At 60.1% G+C, this 16,215-nt stretch overlaps 1 protein-coding gene across 1 annotated transcript in view; it reads right to left on the minus strand.

Moving 5' to 3' along the window:
- Positions 1–331: 331 nt before the first annotated feature.
- LOC119110466 (platelet binding protein GspB) overlaps positions 332–16,215 on the minus strand; it is a 56,473-nt gene continuing 40,589 nt past the window's right edge. The window contains exons 7-10 of the mRNA XM_037234303.1: positions 7,139–7,247; positions 5,208–5,355; positions 4,866–4,946; positions 332–3,669 (exon numbers count right to left, since the gene is read on the minus strand). Coding sequence (XP_037090198.1) covers positions 535–3,669; positions 4,866–4,946; positions 5,208–5,355; positions 7,139–7,247 — 3,473 coding nt within the window. The 3' untranslated portion in view covers positions 332–534. The remainder of the gene's footprint in view (positions 3,670–4,865; positions 4,947–5,207; positions 5,356–7,138; positions 7,248–16,215) is intronic.

Consider the following 16,215-nt stretch of genomic DNA (forward strand, 5'->3'; position numbering starts at 1 on the left):
CCGCCTGATAGCGGTGCTCTTCGCACCGCAAATAGCCTAGTGCTGTCGGCAACCCCCGCTCTCCAGCCCGCCCTCCTCCGCCAGACCAGAGACGGGAGCACCATGGGGTGCCGGTGGAGGCGCTCGGGGTCCGTCACCGCGCGGTCCGTCACGCCGATGGGCGCCGCTGCAGGCACCCAGCCTGCCTGCCTGCCTGCCGTCAAGTCACGACACGGCACGGCACGGCGCGGCGCGGCGCGGCACGGCACGGCACGGCACGGCACGGCACGGCACGGCGCAGCGCGGCGCGGCACGGCACGGCACGGCACGGCACGGCACGGCACGGCGCGGCATGCTTCAAAGGTCACGGCGATTCAGGTGTAAACTGGCGCCGAGGGCGTGCAATGCCGCACCCCGCAATGCGTCCGCCCGTGGCCAGCAGTCTAGCGCAGTTCTTCGAGCCGGCTGCTGGGGCAGGGGGACGGGGGAAGAGAAGGGTGTGAAGCCTTAGCGTGCGCACTCGCAGGCAGAGACTAGCGTGGCAGGTTAATGCCTTCATTCGCTGGAGGGTATGGCGGTGACGGTGACGGAGTGACGCTGCTTCTCGGGCCGCTTGCCCAGCGTCCGCGTCAGGTCTTCCATGTGCTGGATCGAGGCCGACGTGAGCGCGGTCGGAGTCCGCAGCTGCGGAGCCGTGCTGCCCGCCGTCGGCGACGCCTTCTTGGAGGCGGCCCCCATCCGCGCCTCGGACTGCTGCCGCAGCAGCGACGGGTCTGGGATCGGGTGGAAGTCCTGGCTCTTGGGCCGAGGCGGGAACATGGCCTGCATGGGAAACATGGGCGGACGGACCATACCGCCCTGGGCCATGGCCATGTGGGAGAGCGTCAGCAGGTTCCGCATGGCCATGTCGTAGCTCAAGCGGCTGGCCATGCTCGTGTTGACGTGCAGCTGAGGGTTGAACATGCCGCCGGGCGCGAAAGAGTACTCCGGCATTGGCAACGGCAGCGGCATGGGCAAGTGGGTCGAGATGAGCGGCGGGCGGGGGGTCGGAGCTCGGGAGGCCAGCGGTGAGGCCTTGCTGGAGGAGCCGGACATGGCGGTGACGGGCGTCAGCGAGATGTGCTGCCTGCTGGCCAGGCTGCTCACGATCGAGTGGATGGTCTGCGTGCCCTGAGCTTTCGCAGACTTCGGCTTCGCCGGCTTCGCCTTCGGAGGCGGTGACGGCGTCTTCGCCAGCATCGAAGTGGAGTCCGCGGCAACTGCTTTCCGGACATGCGTAGACAGGTCCAGTGGTAACGCACTAGATGAATGAGTGCTTGGGCGCTTTGCTGATGATGTGGAAGTGGTGTCCGTTGCTCGCATCATTCCCGTGGATGATGTTTGGCTTGCGTTTTTCCACAAAGAATATGACACACTTGCGCCTTTGGCCTGGTTCACCTTGCTACTGCGTGATGTTTTCGACTTCAGATGGGGTTTCGAAGACGTTGAGGCACGCGCGTTCAACAGGTATTTGTTGGATATATGGGGGACCTTCAGCACGCTGGCAGAGGACGCTTTGTGTACCACTGGCGCAGCTTTGTGCGTCAATGGGGAAACTCCGCTTGGCGTCAGAGGTTTGGGGATGCTGACGACAGGGGGCGCCGCTCCCAGCCTCGACGCAGGCGTGCTGGAAGGTCTGGTATGGCTGACACCGGCTGCTTGCTTTTTGGACGACGCGGCCTGGCTGGACCCGACGCTGGGCGGGCGAGAGGAGGCGGGTCGTTTCCCCGACGCAAGCCCCGACGTCTCCGTTCCGGTGTTTACCATGCGCGGCGGGGCAGAGCTAGCGCCCCTCGTCGTCTCTCCTGACGAACTGTCTCTGCTGACGGGCGTGGTTTGCACCGAACAGTCGACTTTCGTCGGGCTCGCCGGCTCCGCACCAAAGTGCCCCTTTCCTTGGCCCGTCATCGCCGCCTGCACGAACACGTTTGGCACGCGCTCGATCCTGACCTCGCCCTCTCGCTCGCCAGCGGCCATGGCGCTGAAGCCCCGCAGCGCCGGCGAGGTGGCGGTCAGCGCCCCCAGCAGACTCGCCGCGCCGCTGGTCGCTTTCGCCGGCGTCGGGATTTCACCGGCTGAGACACTGGCGTGCCGGGCCGGCGCTCCGCTCGCTCGAGCGCGGCCACCGCACGCCGGCGCCGGGCTGGCTGCGACACTCGCCTCTTTCGCCTGAGAGCGCGAGGGCTTGCTGGTCTCGATCCTGGCGGCGCCTCTCGATGTCGGAAATTGAAAAGCTCTCTTATCCGCATCCCTGATCAGTGTAGGTACCTTGCTGGTTGGCCCCGTCGCATTTTCACTTGAGATAGGCGTTACACACGCTTTGTCAGACGTATCTATGGCGCCTTTGACCAGCGCCGATTTTTTACTACACACAGATGTGCTTTTTCTGGGCGCAGGCACTGTTTTGTCGATTTTATTTGCGGTGCTGTCCCGGACGTGAGCCTTTCCTGCGGTGTCGAGCGAGTGCCTGTCCCTGGTGCGATCCTCCTTCTCAGCCGCTTTTGCCTCCTCTGGCGCCGCGGCCGCTGTAGGGCACACTGCACTAACTCCGTCAACTGGCGCCGGTCTGAGGAAGTCGTCACTACTGCCACCGCCAGCAGGCGCCGGCCTCTGGAAGTCGCCATTGCTGACACTGCCCACCGACGCCGGCCTCTGGAAGTCGCCACTGCTGACACTGCCCACCGACGCCGGCCTCTGGAAGTCGCCACTGCTGACACCGTCCACCAACGCCGGCCTCTGGAAGTCGCCACTGCTGACACCGTCCACCGACGCCGGCCTCTGGAAGTCACCACTGCTGACACTGCCCACCGACGCCGGCCTCTGGAAGTCGCCACTGCTGACACCGTCCACCGACGCCGGCCTCTGGAAATCGTCACCGCTGGGGCGCTGAACAGTGGAGTCGGCGCCATCGACCACCGTATGGTCTTCGGAGTTAACACTCGGCACGCCTGTATCCGTCTGTAATGCGGCGGGCGACGCCGGCAGCCGCGACTCCCTCGCCTCACCACACGCCTGTCCGCCAGGCCCTGGCCGGCTCTCCGGCGCCGGGGCCAGGGCAGGAGTGGCCGGATCGGCAGAGCGGGGCTCGTCGGGTTGGCGGACGCCCGCAGGGTCAGTCGCCTGACCTGCGATCGCTGCTGGCAGCGGGGAGCTCACGACGGGGTCTGGCGCCGCCTCGTCCACCGGCTTGTCCGCCGCCTCCTCCGCCGCCTCATCCGCTGCCTCCTCCGCCGCGTCCAGGCTGGCGATGATATCCTCCACAATCTGCGGCGATGTCGGCTCCTCGTCTTCCACGTCGAACATCCGCTCGAGCAGGACCAGCGGTCTCTTGAGCGTCTCGAGGTCTGCGGTCAGACGATGGACATCCGGCGTCTGTTTCTCACTCGCCTCCTGCCGCTGGGCACCTGGCGCCTTCTCTCCCTCCTCCATGTGTGGTTTACAATCAAGTAGGTCCCCTCCTTCTGATGTCTGCATGTTAGCGTCTGGTGCGTCTGCATCCTCCGTTCTCTGTCGTTTGGTGTCTGACACATCCGCTTCCTCCTGGTCCTCTCTTGGACGCTTGTCAGCAATCTCTTCCACCAGCTCGGCCTCCGCGGGTGCCGTGCGCCTTTGCCGCCTGACGAAGCGGTACGACAAGCAGACGGCAGCGTCCTGAAAGCCACGGGAGGATAGCTGATTACGTTACGTGACTCTCGTAACTATTCTAAGACGCTGGGCTGAGATCCGAATGGTGCTATTAATAGTGAAGATTTTTCCAGTGGCTTGGTTACATTAGTTTCGATGGATGACTGGAACTTTTCAAAGACTGGTGCTGATATAAAAACTCTGACCAACACATTGTATTGCCTAATCCTGTGGTGCTTCGCATCGCATGAATATGACCACTCGGAAATACAGGGCAGTGCTTCAGCCAACAACCTGAGCGACCAATTGGAATAAGCGGCAGCTTTGGCCGACCCAAGCACTTGTGCAGAGCATATCAAGCCATCAAAGGAGGAGCTGCAAAGCTGTGTGCTTTGATCCGGTTGTGCTGACGTGCTGGTGCACTGGCCACTAGTGCCGGCGCTGAGCCATTCTCATCTCAGGGCTTAATGTAAGACTTGACGTCACGCGGTCTGCAATCGAGCGCAAAGACTTTTGTTTTCTAAATTTGCGCATGCTGGAGAGATAGGAAAACTGGTTGGCGTCAAAATATGTGTTTAAACTTTTTGGTCTCCGGTTGTACAGATACCGAGAATACTATCACGAAGCAATACAGTGCAGCATGATGCATACATACTGCGGTACCGACTACGATATAAAAATAGGCTCTAGAGAACAATTTAACGGCCTCTGATGTTTCACCGATGGTAGCGTGAGATAAGACAGCAGTAATAACCTTATTCCTCGGAGAAAAACTAGGAGAATGGAAATACAGATGCGTCGATACTTCGGCAGCACGCCTTCATAGAAACCAAAGCAAAAGTGAATTTGACATTGCCTGCCGATGATCCTGCTCCATTTTTCAGGGTTTTTTTTCTTAAACCCAGGCTACAGTTTTACAGACCACCGACGAAAAAAGCTGCCGCTCGCTGTTTAAAAAAAACAACGAAAAATCGAGCAGGATCATCGGCACGCAATTTTGAATTCACTTCTCCTGTTCGTTGCGATATAGGTATATTGCCGAAGTATCAACGCACTTACGTCTTCATGCTCCCGGGTTTTCCCCGTGAAATAAGGCTATTACCATTTTCGTATCTATGTGCATAACTTCCCTCGCAAAAGCACTAAACAATTATTGGCAAAATTATATGGATTATGCCTGTTTAAGTGCACGAGGATATATGACGGCCAGTTTGAATGCTTACCTGACTGGGGTTGTACATGTACTGGAGGTCCATCAGGCTGATGTCGTCGGGAAGGACGTGGCTGCCGTAAATCAGCTGGACCTGACCGGCAGACGGAGTGACATCAGGACATACAAACGTAAGGAAGACGAAAAAGTGTCAATAACTTGTCCAAACAGAGTACTTTCCACCGGGCTTGATCACCAGTGAGACAACCAGCCGCCATTGCCCTGTGCAGCCTTTCCCCGCAGTTACGCACGGAAATAAAGCAAATCACAAACTGCGACCGACTTCAGAGGTTCTCAAAACAGACCCTCCGAACGGGCCAAAACAGACATTTGTAGACCGCAAACAACTATTCACCTGAACTGTCTGGGGCATCTGGAACTTGGTCCGGACAAACTTCTGCAGCACGGTGAGCGGTGTACCGGCCACACAGCGCAGGTAGCGCGCCGGAGGAACCGGTGCCGGCGGCTCTTCCCCCGACTCCTCTGTACCGCTGTCCGCAGCCCTGACAAGCGGCGATAGATCCCATGGTCGGAACACGGAAGCATTTCAGTCCCACCATTACTTAATACGAATGGTACCGGAATATGGTACTGGAATATGGTACCGGAACGCTCCGTACTATGCACTAACAAGTAAGGTACCGGAACGCTCCGTACTATGCACTAACAAGCTGAAATACTGGAATCGCACGCTGTGCATTCCCTGTCTGATGCGGGTGAGCCGTCAGTGCAGGTGGGCCGTTAGTGCAGGTGAGCCGTCAGTGCAGGTGAGCCGTCAGTGCTAGTGAGCCGTCAGTGCAGGTGAGCCGTCAGTGCACGTGAGCCGTCAGTGCAGGTGAACTCTCAGTGCAGGTGAGCCGCCGATGCAGGTGAGCCGTCAGTGCAGGTGAACCCTCGGTGCAGGTGGGCCGCCGATGCAGGTGAGCCGTCAGTGCAGGTGAACCTTCAGTGCGGGTGAGCCGCCAGTGCAGGTGAGCCGTCAGTGCAGGTGAACCCTCGGTGCGGGTGAACCTTCAGTGCAGGCGAGTCGCCAGTGCAGGTGAGCCGCCAGTGCAGGTGAGCCGCCAGTTCAGGTGGGCCGTCAGTGCACGTGAGCCGTCAGTGCAGGTGAACCCTCGGTGCGGGTGAACCTTCAGTGCAGGCGAGTCGCCAGTGCAGGTGAGCCGTCAGTGCAGGTGAGCCGCCAGTGCGGGTGAGCCGCGAGTGCAGGTGAGCCGCCAGTGCAGGTGAGCCGCCAGTGCAGGTGAGCCGTCAGTGCAGGTGAGCCGCCAGTGCAGGTGAGCCGCCAGTGCGGGTGAGCCGCCAGTGCAGGTGAGCCGCCAGTGCAGGTGAGCCGCCAGTGCAGGTGAGCCGCTAGTGCGGGTGAGCCGTCAGTGCAGGTGAGCCGCCAGTGCAGGTGAGCCGCTAGTGCGGGTGAGCCGTCAGTGCGGGTGAGCCGCCAGTGCAGGTGAGCCGCCAGTGCAGGTGAGCCGCCAGTGCAGGTGAGCCGCCAGTGCAGGTGAGCCGCCAGTGCAGGTGAGCCGCTAGTGCGGGTGAGCCGTCAGTGCGGGTGAGCCGACTGCCCAGAACGGCCAACAGTCCCGTGGATCCCCCCCCCCTCCCCCCAACTTCGAACGGCGGCATTGCTTCCTTCCTCCAGACAACACACAAAGTGCTCCTTTAAGCTACGCCACCCCATTACAACGTGCGGCAGACTCGGAAAGTGGTACGCCTGAGGCGTAGATAAGCCGTTATGAGCGTTAAGCAAACAGTAATCTGCGAACAATGTTTGCAAAGCTAAGGTCAACACTATTATGTGGAATGTGGGTTCCAAAGCATGTAAGTGCTACATAAGTTTGCAGTGATACGTTCCCACATGGGATGAACGGTGTTACAAGTTCCACGACCTGAATTTCCACCGTGCATCTGAGCTTTGTGTTTCGGTTGCGGCGCAGTCCATATCACATCATTGATCAGCTCATGAAACCTCTGAATCCTGAGTTCATTAGTGGATATGATGCGTTGACCAGCGCTGCCTCGGCGTCAGCACCGCGCCGTTTATCGTAGTCCGCAGCGCGGTCCGACCGCAGCCAGATCGCATGTGAAGACAGTCGGCTCATCTCATCTCACCGACGGCTGCTGAGCCTCAGCGGGGCCGCCGCTTGCAGCGTGGCGTTACACCCGGCGCATTACACAATCAGAGCCCATTGTGCGCCACAGCGGGCCCGGTCCAGCCCATCCCCAAGTCACGTGACCCCGCCGCCAGCCATCGGCCGGCCTGCCCGCTATGTCCCGTGAAGAACGTACCGGTCGGCGGTGAAGAGCGCCAGCCGGACGTGGACGTCCTCGTCGGCCGTGTAGACGTGCGGCACGAACGAGTCCACGTCCCCCTTGGCCCAGCCAGGCAGCTCCGGGTCTGCAAAGGTGGCGGCGTTAGCTGGCGGTGCTGGGGACAGTCCCGGTCGCCCTCTCGCTGATACCACAGCCACACACACGACCTGTCCAAGAGCAATGGCTGGATCATTACCTCTGTCCAGCAAAATGCGTCGGCCGGACCATAATGCACGTGCGGGTGGGTCGTTTCAGTGCACCGGTGCGGCCGCCGGGGCCACGCTGCTGGGCCGCGCGTGCGCCCGCCCGGGGCCCCATCCGGCATTATTGTTTTATCGACCGGCACACTGGACTGCCCGATAGCGCAAATTGATGCCAGGCGGACGCAGGCAAATTGATGGCCACGTCCCTTGGTCGGAAAGGAAGGCTTGGATGCGCGGTCATCCGACCCGTCACTCTGCCTGTTATTTAGATAGCTCCTGGGGAGCACGTAATCACCACGTTAATTGCAATCGCTCAGTTCGCGGTGTTCGGTGCGCTACACATAGCACCCTTCCTGATGTTTATGTTCGACGTGTGTGTGTGTGTGTGTGTGCAGTGTGTGTCACTGAAGCTGCGCGAGCTGTCGGCGGGTGTGCGCTGGGAGCCTGATCAGAACGCCGAACCCCTCGCGCGGTGGGCCGCTGCATGAGACATCCAGCGGGCAGAGCCGTCCGTTCCCAGCCGGCTCCCCGGCCGACATCCGCTAAAGCCGCCGGCTCGCAGCAGCTTCCATCGAAACTACAAATGGAGACCAATTTGAGGATTAGGCATTCGCCGTGATCCACCACAGGTGCGCTGTCGACTTAAATATCATCTCGACCCAACGGTTCAGTCGCCCCGAAAGACGGCATCGCGCGCAGCGAGATGATCCCACACAGCTGTGCGGACATCCCGCCTCCATCTCAGCGTCTGGGGGCCGGTCGGCGGGGTGGCGCACCAGGGGAGCGTCCCGATGGCTCCACCTGAGACCTCGGGCTAATCTCCCGTCACACGCTGATTGGGACCTCGGCCTAATCTCCTGTCACACGCAGATTGAGACCAGAGCGCGACCGCAGACGGTCGAAGGAACCCGCGATCCGCCGTCGCGATGTCCATGCCAAGGTCTGGGAAGGCCATGACACGGTGCCAAAGCCTGGCCGAACAGGGCCCTGGTGGATCCGTCGCCTTCGCGAGGCGAAGACACGCGGACACGCCGTTCTGTCGCGCCGGTGTTTGAGAGTACCGCCGAACGTCCCTGAGGCAAGGTCTGCCATACGCGAGAGCTGCTCAGCCTCGGCCGGCCGGAGATCAGCCGGGCCTCAGCCCAGCCCCGGCCGGAGATCAGTCGGGCCTCAGCCCAGCCCCGGCCGGAGATCGGGCCGTATCTGCCCGCTGTCCGGTCACCCGGCGCTCCTCTGCCCGCCGTCCGGTCACCCGGCCCTCCTCTGCCCGCTGTTTGGTCACCCGACCCTTCTCTGCCCGCTGCCCGCTGCCCGGTCACCAGGCCCTCCTCTGCCCGCTGTCCGCTCCCCGGTCACCCGCCCTCCTCTGCCCACTGTCTGGTCACACGGCCCTCCGCTGTCCACTGCCCGCTGCCCGGTCACCCTCCTCTGCCTGTTGGCTGATCACCAAACGCGTCGATCCAGTACATGGGTGGATCACGTCCAGTCCCAGCAGGGAGGCATATCGGATCACCGGAGGGAGGGGGAGAGGGCTGGTGTGCTCCAGCAAAAAGGTCACCAGTTACGACATAACATTAATCCAAAGACACTTTTCCAAGGAAACACTTGACTGCTGGAGCCTGTACGAAGCCTACCAACTCCTGCAAACACGACCATTTTGCCCACCCCTGGCTTGCCCACGGCCGTCCGCCTCCGCACCCGAAAGCTATCCCCGCTCTCCTCCCGTGACCTGAGCGGGCCTCATGAACCCTCCCCTCCCCCTCCCCCGCTGCATGGCGCGCCGGTGGCGGCGATGCTTTCGCCGTCACACACCGCTTTTTGTCCTGATTAATTCTGTGGATTAATCGTACCGCTTTCACCGCGGCGCGCCGGTCACGCGCCGCCGGCCTCTGGAGCGGCTCGTCGGAGACGACTTACGGTGGACGGCGGCGCGCGACCCAGACAATCCCCACAGGGCAGTGTCACGGAGCGAGGAGAGCAGCCGTCTCTTCGCTCAACTCAGACCGACGCCACGGGTCAGCAGCCGGTGACAAAGAGCGAGGAGAGCAGACGTCTCTCCAGTCGGCATGTCCTGCTCGTGCACCCGGGCGCTGACCCGTGGCGCTCGGTGCTCCAGACGGGGGGCGGGGCGACTGCCAGAGTGTGTGGCTGCTCTATGTGTTGTATTTTCACCCTGGCATTTGCGTGGCAGTGCGGTTTAGCAGGGCGGCTCAGCAGTGCGGTTCAGCAGGGCGGTTCTCGGTCAGACGTGCGGATGGGCAGGTCGAGGACAGGTCAAGACCGTGTGAAAATTAGCTGTCGGCGGCCCAAGGAACGGACTGACGGGAACACACCAGGCTGGCTATGCTGACGGGGACACACCAGACTGGCCATGCTGACGGGAACACACCAGACTGGCCATGCTGACGGGGACACACCAGACTGGCCATGCTGACGGGAACACACCAGGCTGGCCACACTGACGGGAACACACCAGGCTGGCCATGCTGACGGGAACATACCAGGCTGGCCATACTGACGGGAACACATCAGGCTGGCCACACTGACGGGAACACACCAGGCTGGCCATACTGACGGGAACACATCAGGCTGGCCATGCTGACGGGAACATACCAGGCTGGCCATACTGACGGGAACACACCAGACTGGCCATACTGACGGGAACACATCAGGCTGGCCACACTGACGGGAACACACCAGGCTGGCCATGCTGACGGGAACACACCAGACTGGCCATACTGACGGGAACACACCAGACTGGCCATACTGACGGGAACACATCAGGCTGGCCACACTGACGGGAACACACCAGGCTGGCCATACTGACGGGAACATACCAGGCTGGCCATACTGACGGGAACACACCAGGCTGGCCATGCTGACGGGAACATACCAGGCTGGCCATGCTGACGGGAACATACCAGGCTGGCCATACTGACGGGAACATACCAGGCTGGCCATGCTGACGGGAACACACCAGGCTGGCCATGCTGACGGGAACACACCAGACTGGCCATACTGACGGGAACACACCAGACTGGCCATACTGACGGGAACACATCAGGCTGGCCACACTGACGGGAACACACCAGGCTGGCCATACTGACGGGAACATACCAGGCTGGCCATACTGACGGGAACACACCAGGCTGGCCATGCTGACGGGAACATACCAGGCTGGCCATGCTGACGGGAACACACCAGGCTGGCCATACTGACGGGAACATACCAGGCTGGCCATACTGACGGGAGCACACCAGGCTGGCCATGCTGACGGGAACATACCAGGCTGGCCATACTGACGGGAACATACCAGGCTGGCCATGCTGACGGGAACACACCAGGCTGGCCATACTGACGGGAACATACCAGGCTGGCCATACTGACGGGAACACACCAGGCTGGCCATACTGACGGGAACATACCAGGCTGGCCATACTGACGGGAACACATCAGGCTGGCCATGCTGACGGGAGCACATCAGGCTGGCCATACTGACGGGAGCACATCAGGCTGGCCATACTGACGGGAACACATCAGGCTGGGCATACTGACGGGAACACATCAGGCTGGGCATGCTGACGGGAACACATCAGGCTGGGCATACTGACGGGAACACATCAGGCTGGGCATACTGACGGGAGCGCACTAGGCCGGCCATACTGATGAGAGCACATCAGGCTGGCCATGCTGACAGGAGCGCACTAGGCCGGCTATACTGACGGGAGTACGCCGGGCTGGCTTTGCTGACGTGAACGCCCCAGGCTACTTCGTCGGCAGCAAACATTTTAGGTCAACAAGTTATGTAAGTGTGGCTGCGCCGCTTTCACTTCGGGCTGGCAGTTATGTTGGATTGCTAGCCGACTCCGTCAGGCGTCCGGGGCACCTCGCTATGGTCCCCATACGAAAATATGGCCAAAACGCGGCAAATTATCAAATCATCCGTCCAACAGCAGAGCCAAGACCGAAGACCGCGCGTTATCTCCGGACTTGGCGAACTTGGCACGAGGTCAAGTTTACCCCCGAGTAAGTCACGGGGGGACCGAGGTCATCGCGTACCAAATCAAAGGGGTCGAACCAAACTGCCCCGGCCCTGGGCGAGAGCAGTTGAAAAGGAGCCGAACGATCCTGTGGCGCTCAGGCACGCCTCCGCTGAGCCATGACCATGCTGGTTTGAATACATCGGTTGGCGCAGTCTTGAAACTTCGTGGTTCCAAGGTTTCGGCTTGCTAAGCGTTTCGGTTCACTGAAGGAACCCCGAATAATTTGCTGATATTGCATATCGTGCTGAACAAGCCCGGAGTGTGCAATACGAATCTGAGCTGTCGTCAAAGAGCACAAGTACAGCTGCTGGTAGCTGGTAATATTCTCGGGTCATGCTGCATATTACATGGCGATTATCTCACATTGTCGAAAAGAGCACATGATACGGAGCTTGGCCAGCGACTGACGGCAGTCTGGCATAAACAGAATTATGAGCCGATGCGGTCTGTAAGCATCCCACACTGTGCTAGCGCCAGCGTTGGCGATAACCACCAGAGGACATGTTGGGCACTGACACTCTCAACCATGACAAGCGCATTCGACTCAAAGGTGAACGAGCTGGTCACCATGAGCTGAGGTCGTCCGACATCAACCCGTCGCCGTGAGCTGAGGTCATCCGACATCAGCCCGTCACAGTCATCTAAGGTCGTCCGACATCAACCCGTCGCCGTGAGCTGAGGTCGTCCGACATCAGCCTGTCACAGTCATCTAAGGTCGTCCGACATCAACCCGTCGCCGTGAGCTGAGGTCGTCCGATATCAGCCTGTCACAGTCATCTAAGGTCGTCCGACATCAATCCGTCGCCGTGAGCTGAGGTCGTCCGACATCAGCCTGTCACAGTCATCTAAGGTCGTCCGACATCAACCCGTCGCCGTGAGCTGAGGTCGTCCGACATCAGCCTGTCACAGTCATCTAAGGTCGTCCAACATCAATCCGTCACCGTGAGCTGAGGTCGTCCGACATCAACCCGTCGCCGTGAGCTGAGGTCGTCCGACATCAGCCCGTCACAGTCATCTAACGTCGTCCGACATCAACCCGCCACCGTGAGCTGAGGTCGTCCGACATCAGCCTGTCACAGTCATCTAAGGTCGTCCGACATCAACCCGTCACCGTGAGCTGAGGTCGTCCGACATCAGCCCGTCACAGTCATCTAAGGTCGTCCGACATCAACCTGTCGCCGTGAGCTGAGGTCGTCCGACATCAGCCCGTCACAGTCATCTAAGGTCGTCCGACATCAACCCGCCATCGTGAGCTGAGGTCGTCCGACATCAAACCGTCACCGTGAGTTAACGTCGTCCGACATCAGCCCGTCACTGTCAGCTGCGGTCATCCGACATCAAACCATCTTCTGAATAGTGCCTGATGGGCTGGACCTGTGCATATGGGTTTGGGAGTGATCCTTTCACGCTCCGTAGTTGATCCTCAGCACCAGTTCATTATGCGGAGGAGAGAGTGCCCGGAGGTGCTGACGAAACGCGGCGCCCGCCATCCCGGTCCGCCGCCGCCCACCGCTAACTTTGTCGCGTCATGCGCCGGCCTACCGCTCCCGCTGGTGAGAAATCTAAGCCACGCCGTCGCAGATCACGCTCTGGCAGACCTACGCTGACACCCCAGCAATGGGCCCCAGGATCGGACCTCAGAACAAATCACGCTCCAGCAGGCCTACGCTGACACCGCAGCAATGGGCCCCAGGATCGGACCTCAGAACAAATCACGCTCCAGCAGACCTGCGCTGACACCCCAGCAATGGACCCCAGGATCGGACATAACAGTCCTCGGTACCTGATCTGCCTAACATCTATCTCGATATGCTGCCGAATGGTCTCCTGGGATCTTGGATCAATTGCAAAATGAGGCCGAATGGCCTTTTGGGATCTGGGATTTTGCAAAACAGTCCCAGGTGCCTTTTGGGATCTGGGATCTGTTTAATCGCGGCCCTTTTTGCATTAGCATTATTAGACAGGGTCGTGGTTTGGTGCCAAATCCCCATTGTCCCTATCCCTAGCTATTTAATTTTGACGAAAGTCTACTGAATTTATCTTCTCCCTGACGTATAGTCTGTAACATTAGGTCAAAATTTCAGTGAGCCCTGGAACGCCTGTCAATATTGTTATCATTGCATCTTTGTATGAGGAACGATGCAGGATTACTACACCTATGGAAATTCTACCCTTGCCTGGTTCTGAGATCACAAAGTTCTGTGAGACGCAAATTGTCTGAGAACGGAATTAAGATAGGAAGGCATAACAAGAAATGTATATATATATATATATATATATATATATATATATATATATATATATATATATTATTGCCCTCACATGAACGGGTAAAGCAGATGAGCGAGCGAAAGGTGCACATTCGCGCAGACGAACAAAGCGAGCCATTACAAATCTAAAAAGACTAATGCTTTACAAACCGTAGAAAATCTAGATGCGCCTCCCAAACATCTGTTATCCATTATCTAACCTGGGTGGACTCCCTCAGGGACAATTGTCTTTTGTTTTGGGGTTGAGTTTTATCAGCAGCCGACTATACCATCAGCTGTCTCACCTCAGCAGCTAGCAACATGAAACGTTTATCTGCCTCGGGCTGTCCTCATCTGCATGGATGTGATTAAAAACAAACAAGTGCCATGGATGACATACGGCTTCATCACGCCCATTCTGCGGACAGGACGATTATAATCAGATCATCGTGACTGAAAAGCACCACCACTGCGGCGCGGTGTTGGTAGAAAGGTAGAATGGTGTCCTTGGGCGGGATGACGGGCGAGCGCCTCTGCTCCTCGCGCAACTGCACTACAAACAGCGCGTCTGTCTATTTCAAACCGCACTGTAAAGGTAGCACAAGGCACGAAGCTGGCACGTTCAACTAATCGCATGCTAGGAATACAAAAATCGCGGGACTGGGGCTCGGCCTTGGGTGAAATCAGACATCGCTCGGTAATTTATGGAAGGCTGATTCACTTTGCCCGACGTTGTTTAGTCACACCCCCTATTCATGAACAACCGTTAACTTGAAATACTGTGGGAAGATTTCATCTCGCATCTCGGTAAATACAGCGCAAGGGTGATTTCGGGACCCTAAAGTCACACATTTGGTTTATGGGACGGCAACAAAGCGCCAGGGGCTCCCAGAAGCCGTAGAAGCCAGATCGATGGCAGATAACGGCGGCCCAAATATACAGCTGGCGTATATCCTCCGCCCAGCAGCCCACCGCGCAGCATTTGGCATGCAATGGCTACCAGGGACGACGCCATGGGCAAGCTCGTCTGCCAATTAATGTGCCGTATTTGCATATCGTTACGTCGGCGCCGTAGACCTCCTTCAATCACGCTAATGAGGGACAAGCCGGCACGGTCAATTAGGCGGCGCGCGCCCCTCTGTTGACCGAGGGTGCGGACGGCCGCGCCCGCGCCACCTCTCCGTCGGCGGCGGCGGGCTCACAGCCGTCTGAGCAGATAGCAGTAGGGTCGGCGGGCGGGCGCGCGCACCACGATCGGCGCGTGAGGGGGCTGGCCGGCGCTAAATGAGCGCTAGCGGGGCGGGAGGGAGCGCAGCGTCTCCGTAGGTACCGCGCCTTTCAGCCGCGCCAGTCGGCACCCTTTGTGGACACGTGCTCCGTCGGAGCCGGCCGCACCTGGCGTGGCGGCAGCAGCCGGCAGCCGGGCGGACAAGGGCGCCGACCGGTGGTCCGTCAGGAGCCGGGAGCCGGGAGCCGGGCGGACAAGGGTGCCGACCGGTGGTCCGTCGGAGCCGGCCGCACCTGGCGTGGCGGCAGCAGCCGGCAGCCGGGCGGACAAGGGCGCCGACCGGTGGTCCGTCAGGGGCCGGGAGCCGGGTGCCGGGCGGACACGGGTGCCGACCGGTGGTCCGTCAGGGGCCGGGAGCCGGGCGGACGGGGCGCCGACCGGTGGTCCGTCAGGAGCCGGCAGCCGGGCGGACGAGGGCGCCGACCGATGGTCCGTCAGGAGCGGGAAGCCGGGAGCCGGGCGGACAAGGGTGCCGACCGGTGGTCTGACCAGATGGACGTGTCGCCCCTGAATCCGCTAAACAGGTGTTTCAGTACGACGGACGGGTCCACCATCAGCTAACGGACCGTCGGTACGCACGGCATGTATTCGTTATTTACATCATGAAACGGCACCTGCAGACACGCGGTAAAACATGACCACGGCCGCCGATGTGCGAGAAGCCCATGTATTAGCCGATAGAGATCGTCAGGCTGTCAGGCGGCCTGACAGACGTGCTATCGCTGCATCGAACCGACGGCTGTCCGTCCGTCGGTGCCACCCGTCAGGGCACATCCCGCCGACGTCCCTTTGACACGTCCGGCTGCCATCGATCCGAGCGCCCGCCGTCTCCTCGGCCCAGCGTTAGTAGCACTCCTGCACGTCCTGCCGACATCCCTCTGACACGTCCGGCTGCCATCGATCCGAGCGCCCGTCGTCTCCTCGGCCCAGCGTTAGTAGCACTCCTGCACGTCCTGCCGACATCCCTCTGACACGTCCGGCTGCCATCGATCCGAGCGCCCGTCGTCTCCTCGGCCCAGCGTTAGTAGCACTCCTGCGCGTCCTGCCGACGTCCCTCTGACACGTCTGGCTGCCATCGATCCGAGCGCCCCGCCGTCTCCCGGCCGAGCGTCAGTAGCACTCCTCCACGCCCCGCCGTCTCCCCGGCCCAGCGTCAGCAGCACTCCTCCACGCCCCACCGTCTCCCCGGTCCAGCGTCAGTAGCACTCCTCCACGCCCCGCCGTCTCCCCGGTCCAGCGTCAGCAGCACTCCTCCACGCCCCACCGTCTC

Source organism: Pollicipes pollicipes, unplaced genomic scaffold, assembly GCF_011947565.3.
Source record: "Pollicipes pollicipes isolate AB1234 unplaced genomic scaffold, Ppol_2.1 Scaffold_7231;HRSCAF=8579_pilon_pilon_pilon, whole genome shotgun sequence".
In the NCBI taxonomy this organism is placed as follows: domain Eukaryota; kingdom Metazoa; phylum Arthropoda; class Thecostraca; order Pollicipedomorpha; family Pollicipedidae; genus Pollicipes; species Pollicipes pollicipes.